General features: G+C 34.9%; 2 protein-coding genes across 4 annotated transcripts in view; both read left to right on the top strand.

The window, feature by feature from the left end:
- The window catches only part of STPG2 (sperm tail PG-rich repeat containing 2), a 549,964-nt gene that overhangs the window by 309,132 nt on the left and 218,844 nt on the right, over positions 1-21,988 (top strand). For all 3 annotated transcript variants that reach the window (XM_058721856.1, XM_058721858.1, XM_058721857.1), the window contains one exon: positions 14,459-14,574. In XM_058721856.1, coding sequence (XP_058577839.1) covers positions 14,459-14,574 — 116 coding nt within the window. The remainder of the gene's footprint in view (positions 1-14,458; positions 14,575-21,988) is intronic.
- On the top strand, positions 9,382-10,226 carry LOC131507302 (transcription factor BTF3-like). The gene has a single exon (XM_058721859.1). It carries the CDS (start codon positions 9,493-9,495, stop codon positions 9,979-9,981), a length of 489 nt encoding a protein of 162 aa, XP_058577842.1. The 5' UTR covers positions 9,382-9,492; the 3' UTR covers positions 9,982-10,226.

Below are 21,988 nucleotides of genomic sequence, written 5' to 3' on the forward strand. Positions count from 1 at the left end.
TCCCTTTGGCTATTTTCTTATTTCATTGAATTTTCCTTTTTTTTTTTTTTTTAAAGATTTTTTTAACGTTTATTTATTTTTGAGACAGAGAGAGACAGAGCATGAATGGGGGAGGGTCAGAGAAAGAGGAAGACACAGAATCTGAAACAGGCTCCAGGCTCTGAGCAGTCAGCACAGAGCCTGAGGCGGGGCTTGAACTCACAGACCGTGAGATCATGACCTGAGCCGAAGTCGGACGCTTAACCGACTGAGCCACCCAGGCGCCCCATGAATTTTCTATACTAACAGTTATATGTTCTTAGAATACTTTCTTTTTCTTTGATTGTTCTTTGTTTTATAGATGCAATATCATTATAAATGTGTTTTATCTATTATTTATTGAATTTTTAAAGTTCTATTTTTTCCTAAACAATCTTTTCTCCTCTAGGGCCCATTATACAATTTATTTTGATTTTTGTCTTTCATGCTGCTAGCTCCTGTCATATGCCTGGTGAACTTTGCTGTCCAGTCATACATTACAAAAAAAAAAAACCAGACTATTTTGGGTATTCTTTGGGTACAGCAGTATAAGTAGTACTATTCTCTTCTTCTCTCTTTTAACAACATTCCTGATTTGAAACTTTGTCTTGTTTGTTGAAGGCAGCAGTATGTTGAACCGTGGGCTTTGCTTTAGGATGAATAAGTAGAACAGCTGACTTCCTTACTACAATAATACCACATCCTCACTGTCATGTGCTCTTCTCTCCTAAATGCCAGCATGAGGCATGGTAGAGGGTAATGGGCAGAACATTTCATCTTAAACTGCTCAGTCATCTAAGAGCAAAGATAAATTAACAAGGCCAGAGACAAGAGAGTTAGCAGTGCATTTCAGGGTGTTTTCATTTTTCTGTATTGTAACATTAAAAAAATACTTTAATAAAGAACTGTAGAAATGATACCTTAGTTAAATTTGCTTAGTGTGCTTATAAAACAAAAACTCAGAAAACTATCATTACAAGTAAGTTTTTTAACTTGATAAAGGTTATAAACTTAAAACCCACACTGTGCATTATTTTAAAGGAAGGAAGAAAAGGATACCCACTATTACCAAACTTTCTTAACAAAGTAGGTGGTTCAGACCAGTACGTAAGGAGAGAATACCTGAGAACACAGAAGAACTACAGGGATTAAAATAAATAAAATTATCTTTAATTTCAGATTATAGCATCGTATAGCAAAACAACTTTTGAAAATCCAGAAGCTATTAAAACTAATAAGAAATTTTGGCACACTTGCTTGATATAAGAATGACATAAAAATCAGTAACATTTTTCTATACCAGTAGTGATCATGTATAAAAAAAATAATAAAAGTAATTACATCTCCCAAAAGGAATAGTTTTGAGGAGTTAACTTAGAAGGCAAAAGTTTTCCATAAAGAGGATTTTTAAATTCTGATAATGGACACAGATAGTGGTCTGAATAAATGAGGAACTAATTCTACTAACTCAAGAGGGTAGCCTCTTGAATGGGATGATTTTATATGATGAAGATACCAGTTTTCTCTATTCTAATGTATTAATGTAATACCACTTAAAATTCTATTTGGACTTTTTGAAGAAATGGATAAACACAATAAAGTTTACATAAAAAATAAAATAAGAAACCCATAGAGAAAATGGGCAAAGCATATGAAATTATTTTATAGTCTGCATTGATTATTGCTTATTTTATTCTTCTCTATAGAAATTCAACTTATTCCAGAAAGACTCATGTTCCTTCTTCTTAAAACTCATTTATTTTTATGTTACTACCATAAGAGTATAAAAATGAATGTTAATGTTTTTAAACCTCAGGGAATAACAATTATTGTAACAGAGCAAAAATAAACTCCCCTAAAAAGTCTGGCAGTTATATGACTAACACATAGGACTTTAACTTCAATGATAAAGTTCTCTTAAAAAGACTCATTGGAGTTACAATTATCAAGTCATTTCTAGGGAAAGAATAAATGCATTTTACAAAACAAATTGGCATGGGAAATAATATAGTATCAGGTTTCATCTAAGTGTAGAACTCACTATTTCCCCTCGAGGCTTAAACAAATATTACATGAATGAGGGCTCTTGTAAAATGTTATGTTTTGAAATAGATTTCATTAATGGTTTCTAGTGATAATTTATTTCTCCCTTTATGCACAAGTCTCTTCTCATACTAATAATGGATAGCTTATTTGCATATAAATAGATTTCAGTATTTGCAGAGGCAGAGACCAAATATGTTTCTTTTTCTCCCTCTGGACATTGTTAAACAGATTAAAAAAAAGAAGAAGAGGGGAATGAGATATTACAATAATTAGCAATGAGGAATTATAATAATTTTCTTGACTAAAATTTTTTTCAGGCAACTTTCTTTGGCGCTTTTATTGGTATACTTCATGCCAAAGGTTTAGACCTCCATTAAAATGTAAAAAAAAGAATCTGCAGAGTTTTTTCTCAGTGGTGCTTTTTGGTATACCTATGCCTTGAATGAAAACAACAAAGCAGCTTGATATTGGTTATTGAAATGTTTACTATGGCCCTCTGGGTATCTTCTTCTAATTAGTTTTTACTGTTTCTGATGAGGGAGTATGTTCCATTCTAGATAAGGTATATGTCACTTCTGTGATAATATTGCTTAATTAAGTAAATCCTTTATTTTTGAGATATAACAAGTTGCATGCTTGTGATTGAGAGATATTTTGTTCCTTTCTGTTAAAAAATGCACACATGCTAATTTTTTCACTTATCATATGGTTAAAAGTACCAAGTCTTAAAAAAATTCATTGTAGAACATATGTCCTTCCTAAATATAATAAGAAGGTCTTTTAAGCCTACTTTCATTACGACTAACAGTAGTCATTAATGAAGAGAGAACAATTAAATCAGTGCTCTTCAAAGATATCCACTTGATATTTGCTTCTTGGCTTTCAGTGTTTGAAATAGGATATGTTCCTGTATCATTGTTCTTTAAGTGAGTAAGAAGCATCATCTTATGGTACACTTAGTATTTTTAAGTAATTCCTTCAGGAAATTAAGATAACAGCTGCTTTCTGGTAGGCTCGATATCTGTTAATAAGTATGTCTTTCTGACCAGCAGAGGTCACTCAGTTTAAGTGAATAATGACTTTAACTTTCAAAAAAGACAGCAAACATGACCATTCTATTTGAGCAATTGTATTTTACTTGATTTCTGTTACTTGCATAAATAATTATTTTCATCCCTTGTTCTACATGCTTGTGAGTGAGGCAGTTCCTCAGGGTCCAAGACCTTTCCAAACCTGAATCCAAGAATATTCTGAAAGATGTAGTAAAAATACTGTATTTAAATCTATGTATTTATGAATATTATACAGATCTTTTCTACCAGTTTAAAAAAAATAAGAGAAAATTGTCCTTCAGAGAACATGACACATTGTATTCTGCCACAGAGAGGCAGCCTTCACCAAAAGATGGCACCGAGGCCTGTTTGATTCTAAGACATCATTTAACTCTTGATCTTTAAAAAATTATTGTTTATAACAGGTTTTGGAAGTAGCAGTATGTGGCATCCTTGGCAACTAGCAGTGTCAAGATTGTGGATATATGAAGACAATTTGATTTTTAGAATTGTGATATTTTTGTTTTCCTTAAATGTGTGTGTACTTATTATAAGTTTAAAAGTATAGGTGCAAATCAGAATTACACCCACTTGTGGTATGCGAATAATAATCCAGGAGCAAAAATCTCTAAATTTATCATAGAAACCTCAATTTGTTCCATCTCCTAGACCTTATTCACCTGTTTGAGAAATACCATGTTCAGGTGAAAGCTTATCTTCATTTAATTAAGATGATATTTGTTTGGCAATTTTGATATTTTTGGCAAGTGCTAGAGACAGCTAAAGATTAAGAAGGGAGCGTAAAGTAGTAAAGGAGTTGTTAAAATCATAGAGCCCGTCATAGCTCAGCTATCAAATCAGTTTTCTGATTTAATAAATGATTTTAAATGATTTTATTTTCCTTTCTTTGGGGGAGGTTCCCAAGGACTTAAAGTGGTTGAATGATGTGTCCTTACTTATTGTGTAGCTTTGAGGAATCTTTCTGGACCATTTCACCCCCCTTTTATAAAGGAGGAAACTGAAACTTAAAAAGGTTTAAAGAATTTATTAAGGTCACATGGCTAGTATAAGAAATCTTGAATTAAAATTTACGTTTGAGATTTATTCCAGAGAATGATAGATTAAAATAGAGATGAGAATATACTTACACTTCACAGAATTTCATCTTACATGATCATGGAATAAGTTTTGCACACTTGGCCCCAAATTGAAATAGTGTGTCATGGCCATAACCGAATTCATAATGTGTTGAAGGATATACACTGTAAAGTAAGTTTCTTTTCCATCTTAATACTGCAGTCTCCTACTAATCTCTCAGGCAATGATTATTCTGAATGTATTTACAAACATTTATGTGATATATCATCTAAATGTCATTTTCACAGTATAAATAGAAATAGGATTTTAAGGTATCCATTTTTCCATAGACAATTACTGGAGAAGAAATTAAAATGAAAAGAAAATAATTAGAATGCTTAAAGTCTCAGGAGTAGATTCTAGTTGGCTTATAAACAGACTCTTTCTTTGGCTTGGCCTAGTTCAGCTCAGTAGGCCCTGATTGAAGCTCTACCATAAACAGGCGCTGGGCATAAGAGATTCAGATATATTCTGGAGAAACGATAGTCTCATCCATAATTTCAGAAAGTTTTTGCTCTGGATAACGAATTCTTGAGATTTTTTGAGGGAAAAAAGAGTTAATGTGTAGATATATTTACTAATAGCAACATATTAAATTATAGTTAAAAGGTCTAAAGCAATGGGCTTTGTTAAAGTTGTGTTTTCTTGGTTCTACTTTCAGAGAGTATGATTTTATGATTTATGAATCTAAGGGAATCTACAGTCTGACACTAATCTGGGTTATTTTGATGGCTGTGGTCCATGAACTACACTTTGGAAAAGATTAATTTAAAATATATAGTGCTGAATATGATTCTCTTTGTTTTTCAGTCTTGTTATTTCAAGCTATAGAACAAGTTCAGCCAGAGGCCAGAGGAGAAACACATCCGAAGCTAGGGAAGGGCTGTGAACAGGTCTGGTGGGTCATGGGCATTGAAGCCAGATGAGGAAACCATTTACTGTTTGGACATAAGTACTGTTAAGATAAACCAATCCCCCTGTTATTTGTCTTGTTTAAAATTAACTAGTGGTAGTTGATGAGAAGGTTTGCAAGGGAAGAATTCTGCTGAATTCTTAGCCTGCTATTATTATTCCATGAAGTTATAGGAACAGCATTAGAGAGTATGTACATTATATCCTGTGATCACAGGAGCGGAGTGAGCAGACAACAATGGTAAGGAGAAGAAAAAATCTTTTCTAGATTTATATCTAGACATAGATTTAAGTTTATGGAAAAGGAGCAAGAAGTTTTCTAGGATATTCGATGGTTAACCTAATGGTTTTTGTTTAATCTTTGGTGAATGTAACATTTATGCATCAAAGCATGAGAACCATTTTATCTTTTACTTAGTCTATAAAATAATTTTGTTTTAAGGTGCAAAAATTTCTTCATTTAGGGTGCCAATGAATATATTAACCTTTGTTTAATTTGCTTGTCTCTATATTAATCATGTAGGCTCTTCTTTCAGAAAATGCTAAACTCTGAGTCTAGCTTTATCATAGCAGAGCTATTCAGAGAAAGTTTCAAATCCAAAAACTTAAGAATATAACAATTTTTAGTAAGTTAAAGAAATGTCAAATAGTTACATTTTAAAATGGTAATTATTAGCCATTAAAATGTTTTAAATCATTACATATTTATTATTTCTTTCTTAAAGAATTTAGCTTGTTTAATATTAATCAAATGTTCAAAATAAATTCAGTGTTTATATTTAAAGAACTCCTCATCACTTAATCTATGACCTAATGTACTTTACAAAGATACATAGCATTATCCTGAGTTTTACATATAATATTCACAGAGATAAGTACCAGTCTCTGGGGGAATACCTTCCTAATTCAGCTTTAAGTGAGAGTTAAAATAATGATAGTGATATAAAGGGACTTTAAATACATATTGAGACTTTATGTTTTTGCTTAGATAATTTTCTTGGCATTCCTGCTCTAAATGTTTAAATATGAACAGCGGGATGTAAAAACCAAAATTCAGTTATGAAAGGAAAATTTGCTACTCTGCCGGGGCAGCTGTGAGATATTTTATTTACTTTGAAAATAACTTTATATTTCATTGATTATTTGATAACTTTGTTCATTTATCATTAAGAATCACTCATGGGGGGAGCCTGGGTGGCTCAGTCGGTTAAGCCTCCGACTTCAGCTCAGGTCATGATCTTGCCGTCCGTGACTTTGAGCCCCGCGTCAGGCTCTGGGCTGACGGCTCGGAGCCTGGAGCCTGCTTCCGATTCTGTGTCTCCCTCTCTCTCTGCCCCTCCCCTATTCATGCTCTGTCTCTCTCTGTCTCAAAAATAAATAAAACCTTTAAAAAAATTTAAAAAAAAATAAAAAAAATAATCACTCATGTGTTACATTTTCATATACCACCTACTCAAAGTGGTAGAAGATGAAAGATTATCATCCTTCCTACCAGTTGGCTCCTATAATTCATACAGAAAGTGTATTATACCTACATATTCAAGACTGATGAAAGTCATTCAAATTTGTATAATGTACTTACATTATCAGAGAGTGAAATATTTTTTACAGGATCAGTTCAAAGACTTCATTTGATAGGGCTTATGGATGCACATTTTGGTAAGAATTTTATAAGAATGCATATAGAGATACATGGATAAACAGACTTTTTTGTCTGAAGATATATTTCAGTCAATCCAAATCTGTCTGATCTTGTATTTACATGTCATAACAGTGACAGTCCTACTGCTTACTCAATGCTAGGAACACATGTTTTAACAGGTGGATGATTTAGGTAGACTCCAGTTGATGCAGTACTCAGTCTACTTAGGTTGGAGTTCATTATAAGAGACCATTTCTTAGGGACTGTATTGGCAATAATCCTTAGATACTCTATAGTAATTTTAGAGTATCATTCTTAAGTATTTAAGGTCTTATTTCTGTTTAAAAAATTTTTTTTTAACATTTATATATTTTTAAGAGACAAACAGAGCACGAGCCAGGGAAGGGCAGAGAGAAAGAGAGAGGGACACAGAATCTGAAGCAGGCTCCGGGATCTGAGCTGTCAGCACAGAGCCTGACATAGGGCTGAGCCAAAGTTGGATGCTTAAGCGACTGAGCCAAGCACCCCAAGATATTATTTCTTGAAACACATAGTTCCCATTTTGTTTTTGACAGCGATATTAACAGGATGGTAAAACATACATGGAACTTTGGTTAAAAGTTTATGCATTATTGAGACTCATGCCTGTTTTTTCTCATCACCTATAAGCTCAGTTTAATAGACCACAGGTTGTTTGGTAATAATCTGAAGTGCCGTTTAATCAAATCGAGTCTTAGGAAGCAGGAGAAGAGCTTGGTACCTAAATGTGGCTTTGACATTGATGATAATAGTTCCTTGTGTACTAATCTCTTGTTTTAGCTATTATTTCATTTATAGAGCTAGAGAATAAAATCAGCATGAGAAAACGTGTTCCATAAAACTAAACTCTCTAAATGACATTTTAAAGTCATGTGGTCCATTGTAATGAATAGTTTCCTAGATGCTTTTTAATTCCTAAAGATATGCTCACACATGGATTATTTACTTTTCAGTAGTTTCTTTCAGCTTCATGTGAAAAAATGACTTAGTATTCATAAACAAATTTGAGTACATGATTTATAAATTTTAGCTTGTTATGAAGACAGCCATTTTTAATCTGAGGTTTGTAGCTTTATTTATAGAAGTAGTTATTTCTGAGACCACTCTAATGTACCAAAATTATTTTTATTTTAAATTACTCATTGTTCCTGTTCTCTCCCATTTTTGCCCTGTAGCATTGGTTGACATTTCATAGAGACTAAGCTGGCATAGGGCTGGAAAATATGTAATTATAAGAATCACCTGCTCTTGAATTTCCCATTATATAATAGTCATGACTCAGGCAGACTTTTCATAGGTGTTTGATTTGGAATGAGAAGTTTTCTTCTTCCATGACCTGTGATTAAAATGTGGCATTTTGCTAAATAAATAGAAGATAATTTCTGCATAATCCAGCCATGAATCAGAGCTGGTGAAGCAATGTAAATCTTTGACCTGTATCATATAAGCAGTAACATATGTAATTGGAAATATATTTTAAGATCAAGTAAAATAGACCCCTTTTTTTAAATGCTCTGTAGCTTAAAGCAAGCTAAGTGCTAAAATGCAGTAAGATGCATATTGAGAATTTGACTTTACTTAATGCTTCTCAAAGGAATTCCAATAAGAGGAAATCCACTAAAACTACATTTGAATATTTTCTTTTCTTTTAATAAGTTATAATCATAAAGGTAAATATTTATCAGTTGTTGTAGCATGATGGTAAGGAACGGGAATAGACTATTTCATTTCATAGTTGAAAATGAAATTTACTGATACAACAGTAAACCAGTGTTTGCTTTATAGTCTTATCTATTGCATTAAACTTTATACATCTTTATGGTTAAAGTTGTAATTTTTAATTAATTGACTGTAGAATCATGCACCCAGTTCCTGATAATAGGTTTGTGTTCTTTTCTTGATACTGCAGTAACTGACACATTTTCCCAGTGTAGTTTAGTTTGTATTTATCTATTTTAAAAGATATTATGTATGTCTATGTACATTGTTTTTCTGCACTATGAATAGAAATTTATTATTCCAAAGTCATGGATGCAAGATGGCACTTGCTACAACACTTTACTTGTATTTTGGCAGATCAATACACTTTAGCTTCTGTCTTAGTCAATTCTGACTGCTATAAAAAAAATACCATAGACTGAGTAGTTTAAATAGTACAAGTTTATTTCTCACAGTTGCTGGAGTCTGGGAAATCCAAAATCATAATGCCCAAAGTGACATTTCATTCCTAGTGAGAGCTTTCCTTCTGGTTTGCAGATAGACATCTGCATACACAGCAGAAACAGAGAGAGAAAATAAATTCTCTCATGTCTCTTTTCATAAAACCAGTAATCCTATCATGAGGGCTCCACTCTTGTGACCTAATTACTTTCTGAAGGCCTCATCTCCAAACACCATCACATTGGAGATTGGGGTTTTAACGTATGAATGGGGCAGGGAGACCACAATCATTCAGTTCATACCAGCTTCCCACAAGGACTTTATAATTTTGGATATTTATCCTATGAATTGAATTGACTTTAGAATGATTGAACTAGAGGCCATTTTGCGTCCCCGCGTGTGTGCACCTAATCTCAGCTGGTCCACCCGAGACCCCCTGAGCGCCTACCCTAGTCCCCCGCGCGGTCCCATTTCCGCTCCAACAAGATGAAAGAAACTATCATGAACCAGGAGAAACTCGCCAAACTGCAAGCACAAGTGCGCATTGGTGGGAAAGGAACTGCTCGCCGAAAGAAGAAGGTGGCTCATAGAACAGCTACAGCAGATGATAAAAAACTTCAGTTCTCCTTAAAGAAGTTAGGAGTAAACAATATCTCTGGTATTGAAGAAGTGAATATGTTCACAAACCAAGGAACAGTGATCCACTTTAACAACCCTAAAGTTCAGGCATCCCTGGCTGCGAACACTTTCACCATTACAGGCCATGCTGAGACAAAGCAGCTGACAGAAATGTTACCCAGTATCTTAAACCAACTTGGTGCAGACAGTCTGACTAGTTTAAGAAGGCTGGCTGAAGCTCTGCCCAAACAATCTGTGGATGGAAAGGCACCACTTGCTACCAGAGAGGATGATGATGATGAAGTTCCAGATCTTGTGGAGAATTTTGATGAAGCTTCCAAGAATGAAGCAAACTGAATTGAGTCAACTTCTGAAGAAGATAAAACTTGAAGAAGTTACTGGGAGCTGCTATTTTATATTATGACTGCTTTTTAAAAATTTTGTTCATGGATCTGATAAAATCTAGATCTCTAATATTTTTAAGCCCAAGCCCCTTGGACACTGCAGCTCTTTTCAGTTTTTGCTTATACACAATTCATTCTTTGCAGCTAATTAAGCTGAAGAAGCCTGGGAATAAAGTTTGAAACAAGATTAATAAAGTTCTTTGCCTAGTAAAAAAAAAAAAAAAAAAAAAAAAGAATGATTGAACTAGAGTCAAATGTCATCTCTTACTGTAAATTTTGACGTGTCCTAGTTAATGAAGCTAAAGCCTTAAAAATGTTTCATATGAATTTGTCAATTCTAAAAATATTTTAGATTTGAAAACATCTGGAGGAATCTATTCTTCAAAGTAGGTGATTTTTCAGTTGCATGTGTAGTAGGGAGACAGAGGCATTAATTTTGTATTCTATTAATATCTTTATATGTATTTCATTGTTTATGTTCAGTGAACATAATATTCGGTGCTCACGTTTTTGTTTCCTCTCCCCACATTATCTCTTTAATGCCCTCTAATTTGGTTTCATTCATCACCACTTTTCTATATGCTCCACTGGGACCTCTCTTTGAAGTCTCCTCTTAAAACTTTGATACAGTAGACCTCTAGCACTCTCTGGAAATACAGGTTTGACAAATGGCAGACACTCAGTACGTTTTGGTTAACATGTGGATGGAGAAAAGAAAAACTTCTTCCTATGATGTTGTGCTAGCCATATTCTACTCACTAGACTATTTCCTTCCTTGATTCTCCTCCTCTTTTCCTATATGCAGCACCCCCTTGTTTCAGTCCTCAATTATTTAATTTTCTCTCTCCACGCTCTTTCATTTAGAGATACCTCAACTATTGCCTCTACGTGAATAACTCCTTTCCTTTTCTCCAGGACAGCTTTCTCATGAGCTTCAATTGTGTACCTTCACTTGTCTTCTGAACATTTCTATTGGATATCCTGCCATCTTTTCAAACATAACTGGTTCAAAACCAAACACATGATGTTCCTCTTCAATGGTATCTTTCTACTGTGTGTTTTTTTTTTTTTTTTTTTGTCACAGTATTGCCTTTTTTTTTTGCGAGAGAGAAAGAAAGAAGCAGGGAGAAGGGGATGAAAAGAGGATCCAAAGCGGGCTTTGCATTGAGAGCAGAGAACCTGATGTGGAGCTCAAAACCACGAACTGTGAGATCATGACTAGAGCTGAGATCAAGAGTTGAATGCTTAAGCGACTGAGCTACCTAGGTGCCCCACAGTATTGCCTTTTCATTAGCCATTTTTTATTTTTATCTTCTTCCAGCCACTAAACATACTAAATATTTGTTGCATCTATTAGAAAATATTGGAGTTGTTCTTCCTTTCCTTTACCAATGTTAGTAAACTCCTTATTAGTGTCCTTAAAACAAAGCAAGTCATGCCATCCTATAAAGTACTGCTGAAGTTTATTTCTTAAACTACCTCTTTCTTTATGAATCTCCTTTAGTCTAAAACCTTCAAGAGCTATCCACTACCTGTGGAAGTAGTTTCCAAATGCTTATTTAAAAATATATATATTAGACAATTTTAGTTAATTTTTTTTTTTTAACCTGAGACCCAAACAAAGAAAAGTAAATCTAGAGATGTTTTGAATGAAAATAATTCAGCCTCCTTCTACTTGGACTTCACCTATACAGTGTTCCCTAGGCACTTCTCTGGAATTCTGGGACACTTTGTAATACAGTCTGAAACCTATTGGCTCTAGTACAAAATTCTCATTTAGGATTAGGCCCTATTCCATTCAACCAGTCTGTTTATTATATCTAATTGTTTCATGTGAATTCTGTCTTTGTATCTTGGCTTCCATCATGTTTAGTGCCCAGAATGCTGTTAAACTACCTTTTTGCTTCTTTGAGTCTTATTCATATTTCCAAATGCACTTCAAGCCCTATATCTTCACTGAGCATATGGATGCATTTTTAGAAAATAAAGAAGTCGGGTATTTTTTTTTCATGATGTATATTTATCTTGAGGGAGTACTATTTGCTTTTTTGGGAAAATACTTCTATATTACATTTAATTATTAGATAAGCAAATATCACTTTTTTGTGCTTATTATATTTCAAAGCCCTAAACTGAATGATTTTAAGCATTCAAAAAGCCTTTAATTTAAAGTCTAGTTTGTCTGATATAAGTATGGCTACTCCAGCTTTCTTTTGGCTTCCAGTAGCATGATAAATAGTTCTCCATCCCCTCACTCTCAATCTAAAGGTGTCCTCAGATCTAAAATGAGTCTCTTGTAGACAGCAAATAGATGGGTCTTGTTTTTTTATCCATTCTGATACCCTATGTCTTTTGGTTGGCGCATTTAATCCATTTACATTCAGTGTTATTATAGAAAGATACGGGTTTAGAGTCATTGTGATGTCTGTATGTTTTATGCTTGTAGTGATGTCTCTGGTACTTTGTCTCACAGGATCCCCCTTAGGATCTCTTGTAGGGCTGGTTTCGTGGTGACAAATTCCTTCAGTTTTTGTTTGTTTGGGAAGACCTTTATCTCTCCTTCTATTCTAAATGACAGACTTGCTGGATAAAGGATTCTCGGCTGCATATTTTTTCTGTTTAGCACACTGAAGATATCGTGCCAAGCCTTTCTGGCCTGCCAAGTTTCAAAGGAGAGATCAGTCACGAGTCTTATAGGTCTCCCTTTATATGTGAGGGCACGTTTATCCCTTGCTGCTTTCAGAATTTTCTCTTTATCCTTGTATTTTGCCAGTTTCACTATGATATGTCGTGCAGAAGATCGATTCAAGTTACGTCTGAAGGGAGTTCTCTGTGCCTCTTGGATTTCAATGCCTTTTTCCTTCCCCAGTTCAGGGAAGTTCTCAGCTATAATTTCTTCAAGTACCCCTTCAGCACCTTTCCCTCTCTCTTCCTCCTCTGGGATACCAATTATGCGTATATTATTTCTTTTTAGTGTATCACTTAGTTCTCTAATTTTCCCCTCATACTCCTGGATTTTTTTATCTCTCTTTCTTTCAGCTTCCTCTTTCTCCATAACTTTATCTTCTAGTTCACCTATTCTCTCCTCTGCCTCTTCAATCCGAGCCGTCGTGGTTTCCATTTTGTTTTGCATTTCGTTTAAAGCGTTTTTCAGCTCCTCGTGACTGTTCCTTAGTCCCTTGATCTCTGTAGCAAGAGATTCTCTGCTGTCCTGTATACTGTTTTCAAGCCCAGCGATTAATTTTATGACTATTATTCTAAATTCACTTTCTGTTATATTATTTAAATCCTTTTTGATCAGTTCATTAGCTGTTGTTATTTCCTGGAGATTCTTCTGAGGGGAATTCTTCCGTTTGGTCATTTTGGACAGTCCCTGGAGTGGTGAGGACCCGCAGGGCACTTCCCCTGTGCTGTGGTGTATAACTGGAATTGGTGGGCGGGGCCGCAGTCCGACCTGATGTCTGCCCCCAGCCCACCGCTGGGGCCACAGTCAGACTGGTGTGTGCCTTCTCTTCCCCTCTCCTAGGGGCGGGATTCACTGTGGGGTGGTGTGGCCCGTCTGGTCTACTTGCACACTGCCAGGCTTGTGGTGCTGGGGAGCTGGCGTATTAGCTGGGGTGGGTAGGCAAGGTGCACGGGGGCGGGAGGGGCAGGCTTAGCTCGCTTCTCCTTAGGTGATCCACTTCAGGAGGGGCCCTGTGGCAGCTGGAGGGAGTCAGATCCGCTGCCGGAGGTTTGGCTCCGCAGAAGCACAGAGTTGGGTGTTTGCGCGGAGCGAGCAAGTTCCCTGGCAGGAACTGGTTCTCTTTGGGATTTTGGCTGGGGGATGGGCGGGGGAGATGGCGCTGGCGAGCGCCTTTGTTCCCCGCCAAGCTGAGCTCTGCCGTCCGGGGGCTCAGCAGCTCTCCCTCCCTTTGTCCTCCAGCCTTCCCGCTTTCTGAGCAGAGCTGTTAACTTCTGACCTCCCAGACGCTAAGTCGCGCTTGCTGTCGGAACACAGTCCGTCCGGCCCCTCCGCTTTTGCCAGCCCGACTCGGGGGCTCTGCTTGGCCGGCGAGCCGCCCCTCCGCCCCGGCTCCCTCCCGCCAGTCCGTGGAGCGCGCACCGCCTCGCCGCCCTTCCTACCCTCTTCCGTGGGCCTCTCGTCTGCGCTTGGCTCCGGAGACTCCGTTCTGCTAATCCTCTGGCGGTTTTCTGGGTTCTTTAGGCAGGTGTAGGTGGAATCTAAGTGATCAGCAGGACGCGCGGTGAGCCCAGCGTCCTCCTACGCCGCCATCTTCCGGAACTCCTAAGCATTCAAAAAGAATGAGCCCAAGATTGTTTGATGCTAAAATTACATATTAAGAGCATGAATCTAAGAATAGTAATTATATGACCCAAATCAATAATTTTAAAATATTTTATTATTTTCTATACTTGTTTTCTTTTAGGACCTGCAGCATACAATCCTGTTTTAAGGAAATCTTGCTCCATACCCTTATTTGTTAAGGCATCAAAGCGTTTTAAAGATTCCAAAGAGATTACTCCTGGTCCAGCTACATATGAGGTTTGTCAATGATAATTTTCTTTTATCAGTAACAAAAGAATAGAATAATTTCCAGAAAGTACTGAAAATGTCTACATTAAAGTCCTTTACATATGTTTTATTCATATTACTAGCTATTAAAATCTTCTAAGGAGGCATTTTTAAAAATACAGTCTGACAGTTTTTAAAGACTGAATTAAGAATTATTTGTCAATTTATCTATAAATGTCCACTAAGCACTGTTATATATATAATTTTTTACATCCCTGAAACTTAAAGACTTAGTTGTTTACATACACAAATGGAAATTTCCAAATATTTATTGCAATCATGGATTTATTAGAAGGCTCAGAAGATAGCCCTGTTGCTCCAGTAAAATCAGGTTTGGATCTTTTATCTTTTTTAAATAAGTATAGATGCTGTAGTCTAGATTCATAATAAATAAAGGACTCTTAAGCTGTGGGCCTTCTGATTACAAGAAGAATGCTTAAGTAAACCTTCAAGTTTTAAAAATTGTGTTCACGATTGGCCTTAATTCCCACTCTAGGATGAATAGGTCCCCCATTTGTACTCTACTCACTATTAAAAGTGAAATATTTTATAGTGGCTTATAGCAAGTAATTTAAGAGTTAATACTCAGGCCAAACCATAGTGAATGTTGTTTTTTGGGTTAGTTAATGACAAGTTCACTTTTATTGAATGTATGCTTTCTGCTTATTTAAAATGTCATGATCTAAATAATTTTTAGGCATTCTGTCAAAGCAGATTCATAATGCAACATCAGGGAAAAAAAAGAAAAAGAAAAGAAAATGAATAATGAAAGAGTTGTTATTTTATTTGTTGGCTGTTGATTCCCCCAGAAGACCACTGCTAATTCCTACTGATTAAGCAATGCTAATTCTATTTACTTTGGAAAGGGAGAATCTGCTAAGCAGTCTTAATAGTGTTTTAGGAGATGCAAATCAAAGGACTTCTGGTGTTTTAGGACCTGAGCTCTGTGATGTAAGACAGGTCTTACAAACGGGAAACTGGCTGGGATTGGGCAAAGTTTATGACTTGTTTACTTTGGGTTATTAGGCACAGTGAGAAAGGGTCTTAAAGTAAGTGTTGATGTAAGCTATCAGTCTTGATAAGTTAGATGGTATAGCTGTTCATAGTTTGATATATTATCATATTAAATCTTTAGCTGAATCCTTTTCCCCTACTTTTTAAAACTGATTTTAGTGGTATTTACAAATAATAATGTCAGTAAATGTAATGATACCCTTTTATTTTGTGATGCATTTATCATAGAAAATGTATCTACTAATCTTTCTAGTATTTAAAGATCTTTCTTTTTCTTTCATTAAGATTTTATAAATTATATTTATACTTCTTCATAGTATTTTCTATGCCAAATGAAAACATTTATGGGTTTGATAATGATGTTTATTCAGGTATTGTTTGAATGTATATATATGTATATATATATATATATATATACATATATATACACACACAGACATACTGCACTTCAGGGTAACTTTTCTGTTGAGAACGGAGTGTATAATATTTTTTTGTCTTCCTATTGTTTTCTTTAATAGTTGAAAAGTTTTTTGAAAAAGTAATTTTCTTTCAAAGTTTTCCTTCTTTAAAGGAAAAGTTATTTTTAATCTGATAGACCAGTAAATTATAGGTCCATTTATTATTATTTGCTCTTAGTTTTTAATTTGGTACTTCTTTCTTTCTCTATTGACTTTAATAAATTTCAGTTGGTAACTCTTGAGAACATGTTTGCCTAAATATTTTACTTTTATTTTTTTACAGAAAAAGATGATTTTACAAATTTATAACATTGTTTTAAGATTGCAATATTATGTTATATTTAAAAAAGCACTTAAATGTGTATGATTTGTGCCATCATTAGTTATAGGTTTTCAGTGTCACATGTTCACACTGGATCTAGCCTATCCAATATAGGTGGTACTATAACAATAATATCTATTACAATAGCTCTCTTAAGTTACACAGCCATATTTGCAAAGTCTGCTTACTATTTTTATTCTTGTTTAAACAGTCTCCTGAGTGTCCCAGGCACAATTAGTGTTCTCTCTCTATTTTATGTACTTATTTTTTGGATGGGGGTGTGGTCAGAATTGTCATTGGAACATTACTCACTATATTTCAATTACAAATTAATCTGTGTCATTTTTACTCCTTCTAGTTGTTGATATTTATTGGTTCACTGTCACTGATCCTTTTAAAGATATAATGAAAGCTAGGGACCTTAAAGGGGAAAATTGTGCACGTATGTTCATGTAAAAAAACGTGTATACAATTTTAAATGGTTTGTTAATCCACAATAACTCACTTATGGCTTCAATCAAGAACTCCCAGTAGCAGATTCTGAACTCTGTAAGAGTGACACTTATTTACTTTTATATTATTAGGGCTTCAACCACAGAATCTGGCATATAGGAGCATATTAATAAATGCTTATTGTATAAATAAACAAAATGGATAATTCTAAGATTTTCTTCCCATGATTAGATCACTAATCTTTATCCATGAATAAAGACATACTTATTAACTTAGTTTAGTGAGAAGAATATGTAAATGCCCTTTCAAAATAGCAGGTTTTATTGACTGATTAATGTTCTCTCATTGAGTAAGTCTTCTCAGTAAACACGAACATTTTTAAGGTTTACATGAAGCAACACATTATTTTCTGGAATTTAAAATTGACAGTTATATGAGAATATTTTATTTTTATTTTTCAACGTTTTTTATTTATTTTTTTTTGGGACAGAGAGAGACAGAGCATGAACGGGGGAGGGTCAGAGAGAGAGGGAGACACAGAATCGGAAACAGGCTCCAGGCTCCAAGCCATCGGCCCAGAGCCTGACGCGGGGCTCGAACTCACGGACCGCGAGATCGTGACCTGGCTGAAGTCGGACGCTTAACCGACTGCGCCACCCAGGCGCCCCTATGAGAATATTTTAAAATAGGATAGAAGAAACTTCAATAAATTTAACTTTTAAAAAATCCTTCATTTAAATATTACAGAAAAATTTAAATATACCTCTCTTTAAAAAAGCAAATTCTACTGAAATTAATTGAAATTTAATAATACAAGTATTTTTAATATTATTTTCTGCTTTGTTCATATATAATTGACATATGTATGTATTATAAATGATGGCCACAATGAGGTGGCAATAAATGATGCCATTACCTCACGTAGTTACCATTTTTGTGTGTGTGATGATTATGGTTAAGATTTACTCTCTTAGCAGCCTTCAAGTAATCATACTGTATTGTTAACTATTGTATACACCATGCAGTATATAAGCTCTCCAGAATTTTTTTCATTTTTTAATAGAAGGTTTATACCTTTTACCCAATTTCTTTCTATGTCTTCTATTCCCCTCTCCCCTCCACCAAGCCCCTGGCAACCATCATTTTACTCTATCTCAATCAGTTCAGCTGTTTATGATTCCACATGTAAGTGAGAACATACAGTATTTATCTTTCTCTGTCTGACTTATTACACTTAACATAATGCTTTCAGGGTCTATCCATGTTTTCAGAAATGGCAGGATTTCCTTCTTTTTTTTTAATGGTGGAATAATATTTCATTGTTATGCACACAAACCACAACTTTATCTGTTCTTCCTTTGATAGATACTTGGGTTGTCCTATGGCCTGACTACTGTGAATGATGCCATAGAGACAGTGGAGTACAGATGTCTCTTCAAAGTAGTAATCCATTTCCTTCAGATCTATACCCAGAAGTGGAATTGCTAGATATGGTAGTTCGATTTTTAGTTTTTGAGGAATGTCCATACTCTTTTCCATAAGGCTGTACCAAATTATACCCCCACCAACAGTGCACATTAGTTCCCTTTTATCCACATCTTTACCAACATTTGTTATCTCTTGTCTTTTTGACGTTAGCCATTCTAAGGGATGTGAGGTGATATCTCATTGTGGTTTTGATTTGCATTTCCCTGATAGGGGGGATTGTTGAGCACCTTTTCTACTTGTTCACCATTTGTATATCTTTTTTGGAAAAATGTGTATTCAAGTCCTCTGCCCATTTTTTACTCAACTTTTTTTTTTCTATTGAGTTGTATGAGTTCCTTATATATTTTTTATATTATCCACTTATTAGATAGATGGTTTGCACATATTTTCTCCCATTCCATTAATTGCCTTTTCATTTTTCTATTGTTTCTTCTCCTGTAAAGAAGCTCTTCAGTTTGATATAGTTCCACTAGTTTATTTTGGTTACATGTGGTGTCATATCTAAAAGAACCATTGCAAAGACTAGTGTCAGAGAGCATCTTCCCTATGATTTAGGAGTTTCATGGTTTTAGGTGTTAGATTTAAGTCTTCATTTTTGTGTGTGTGTGAGTAGGGTAAGATATGGCTGCAATTTCATTCTTTTGTATGTACCTATCCAGTTTTCCTAAAACATTTATTGGAAGACAGTATCCTTTCCCCATTAAGTGTTGTTGGTGTCCTTATCAAGGATTAGTTGATCATATATGCAAAAGTTCATTTCTGGGCTCGCTTTTCTGTTGCCTTTGTCTATATGTCTGTTTGTATATTATAACCATACTGTTCTGATTACTATAGCTTTGTAATATCTTTTGAAATTAGGAAATGTGATGCCTCTAGCTTTGTTGTTCTTTTTCAGGATTTCTTTGGCTACTTGGGGTCTTCCATGGTTCCATGCAAATTTAAGGACTAATTTTTCTATTTTGTGAAAAATGCCTTTGGGATTTGATAAGGATTACATTGAATCAATAGATCACTTTAGGTATAATAGACATTAAAACATTATTAATTTTTCCAATTCATAAACATGGGATATCTTGCTATTTGTTTGTATCTTCTTCAAGTTTTTACATCATTGTCATAATTTTCCATGTACAGATCTTTAAACTCCTTGGTTACATTATTCCTAAGTATTTTATTACTTTTTATGCTATTACAAATGGTATTTTTGTGATAGTTTGTTGTTAGTGTATAAAAACATAACTGATTTTTGTATGTTCATTTTGTATCCTGTAACTTTACTGAGTTAATTTATTATTTCTAACAGTTTATTTGTGGCATCTTTAGGACTTTCTATATATAAGATTATATCATCTGCAAACATAATTTTACTGCTTCCTTTCCAATTTGGGTAACATTTATTACTTTTTCTTGCCTGATTGATCTTGATAGGACTTCCAGTACTGTTAAATAGGTGTGGGTAGAGTGACACCCTTATCTTGTTCTTGATTTTAGCAAGAAAGCTTTTAACTTTTTATTATTGATTAGGATATTAACTGTGGGCCTGCCACATATACTCTTTATTATATTGAGGTACGTTCAGTCGATACCCAATTTGTTGAGAGTTTTTATCATGAAAGGATGTTGGATTTTGTCAAATGTGGGTTTTTTTGAATGTATGGAGATGATCATATGATTTTTATCTTTTATTCTATTAATGTGTTACATCACATTTATTGATTTGTATATGTTGAACAATCTTTGTATCTCAGTGATAAATCTCACTTGATCATGATGTAAGATCCTTTTTAGGTGCTGTTGAATTTATTGTGCTAGTATTTTGTTGTGCTAATATTTTGTTGGCCTGTAATTTTCTCCTCTTGTAGCATCCTTATCTAGCTTTGGTATCAGGATAATACTTGTAAAATGAGTTTGAGAGTGTTATCTGTTCTTCAAAATTTTGGAAGACTCTGAGAAGGATTGGCATTGATTCGTTAAATTTTAAGTAGAATTAACCAGTGAAACAATCTGTACTTTCCTTTGTTGGGAGGTTTTTGATAACTGATCCAATCTTCTTTCTAGTTGTAGATCTACTCAGATTTTCTATTTTTTTTATAATTTGCTGTTGGCAGATTGTATGTTTTAGGAACTTATCCATTTTTTCTAGGTTATGCAGTTTTTGGTGTATAGTTGTTCATATTAGTCTCTCTGATCCTTTGTGTTTCTGTGATGTCAGTTGTAATGTCTTCTTTTTGATCTTTGATTTTAGTTGATGTCTCTTGTTCCTCAGTCTAGGTAAAGATTTGTTAATTTTCTTTATTCCTTTTTGAAAAAAAAACAAATTTGTTGTTTCATTCATTTTTTGTTGTTCTGGTCTGCATATTTATTTCTGTTTGATCTTTGTTATCTTCTTTCTTGTGCTAACTTTGGACTTAGTACCTTGTATGGTTGCTAGTGTGGTCCGAGACTCTAACAGGGGTGTTTGGGGGAGTGGAGGGAGTGAGAAGAGACTCAAGTGGCTGGCATCAGTGAATTCAAATACCTGTGGCAAGAAAGCTGGTGAGATCTATTGGAGATCCACAGCAGCTGTGCTGGCCTTTGGCTTTGCCAGTGGTACAATCTACTGAGTTTATCTGCAGAGTAAGACTTGTGAACTGCAATTGCTTCTGCTTATCCTGCATCTATGCTAATAGCCTCTGCTTTTCTTTCTTGTTTCAAGTCAGCACTAGATGTTTTAGTTTTGCTGGTCTGGGTGGGGTGAAACCAAAGCAGGACCCTCCCACAGTACCCCAGGAGGCTGGCAAAGCTGGTCACCCACTCTGCTCGTTCTTGGCAAGTGAAACTCTTTCTTTCTGGGAAGCTACTTCTTGGAATTGAAAAATGCCACTTGGGGGATATGAAAACTCAGGCAAAATTCAATTGTCTTCTTTCTCTTCTTGTGCTATTATTCTGTTTTTTTTTTTTATAATGTTTTGCTAAATTTTCCTAAGTGGACTCTAGACGTTTTTGTTCATGGATAGCTGTCCAATCATTGATTTTTGTGAGAAAACAGGGAAGCTGTCTTCTCCTACATCACCATTTTCTTCTACTGAAATATCAATAATTTTTTTCTCCTAGCACTTTGAATTTATCATCCCACTCCCTTCTGGCTTGTAAGGTTTCTGTTGAAAAACCTGCTGACAGTTTTGTGAGGGTTCACTTGTATGTGTGACAAGTCATTTTTCTCTTACTGCTTTCAAAATTCTCTTTGGGTTTGACTTTTGACAGTTTGATTATGATGTGTCTTGTGAATGTTTTGGATCCATTTTTTTGGAAGGATCTTTTGGGCTTCCTTAATCTGATTTCCATTTCCTTCCCCAATCTGAGACATTTTTAGCCACTATTTCTTTGAATAATTATCTGGTCCTTTCTCTGTGTCTTGTGAAACTTTTGTAATGCCTATATTGATTCATTTGCAGATGTTTCATGAGGCCCTTGAACTATCTTCATTATTTTTCCTTTTTCTTTCGCTTCTCTGACTGAATAATTGCCAATGAACTGTCTTTGAGTTTGTATTCCTATCTTCTGCTTGATCTAGTATGATGCTGAAGCCCTCTAATGCATTTTTCAGTTCAATTGTACCTTGAGCCTTTTGATTTCTGTTTGGTGATTTTTAATATTTTCTCTTTGTTGA

Source organism: Neofelis nebulosa, chromosome 3 (genome assembly GCF_028018385.1).
Source record: "Neofelis nebulosa isolate mNeoNeb1 chromosome 3, mNeoNeb1.pri, whole genome shotgun sequence".
In the NCBI taxonomy this organism is placed as follows: Eukaryota; Metazoa; Chordata; class Mammalia; order Carnivora; family Felidae; genus Neofelis; species Neofelis nebulosa.

Excerpts from the sequence above, each read along its gene's own strand:
- LOC131507302 (XM_058721859.1), top strand. The coding sequence starts at position 9,493 with ATGAAAGAAACTATCATGAACCAGGAGAAACTCGCCAAACTGCAAGCA.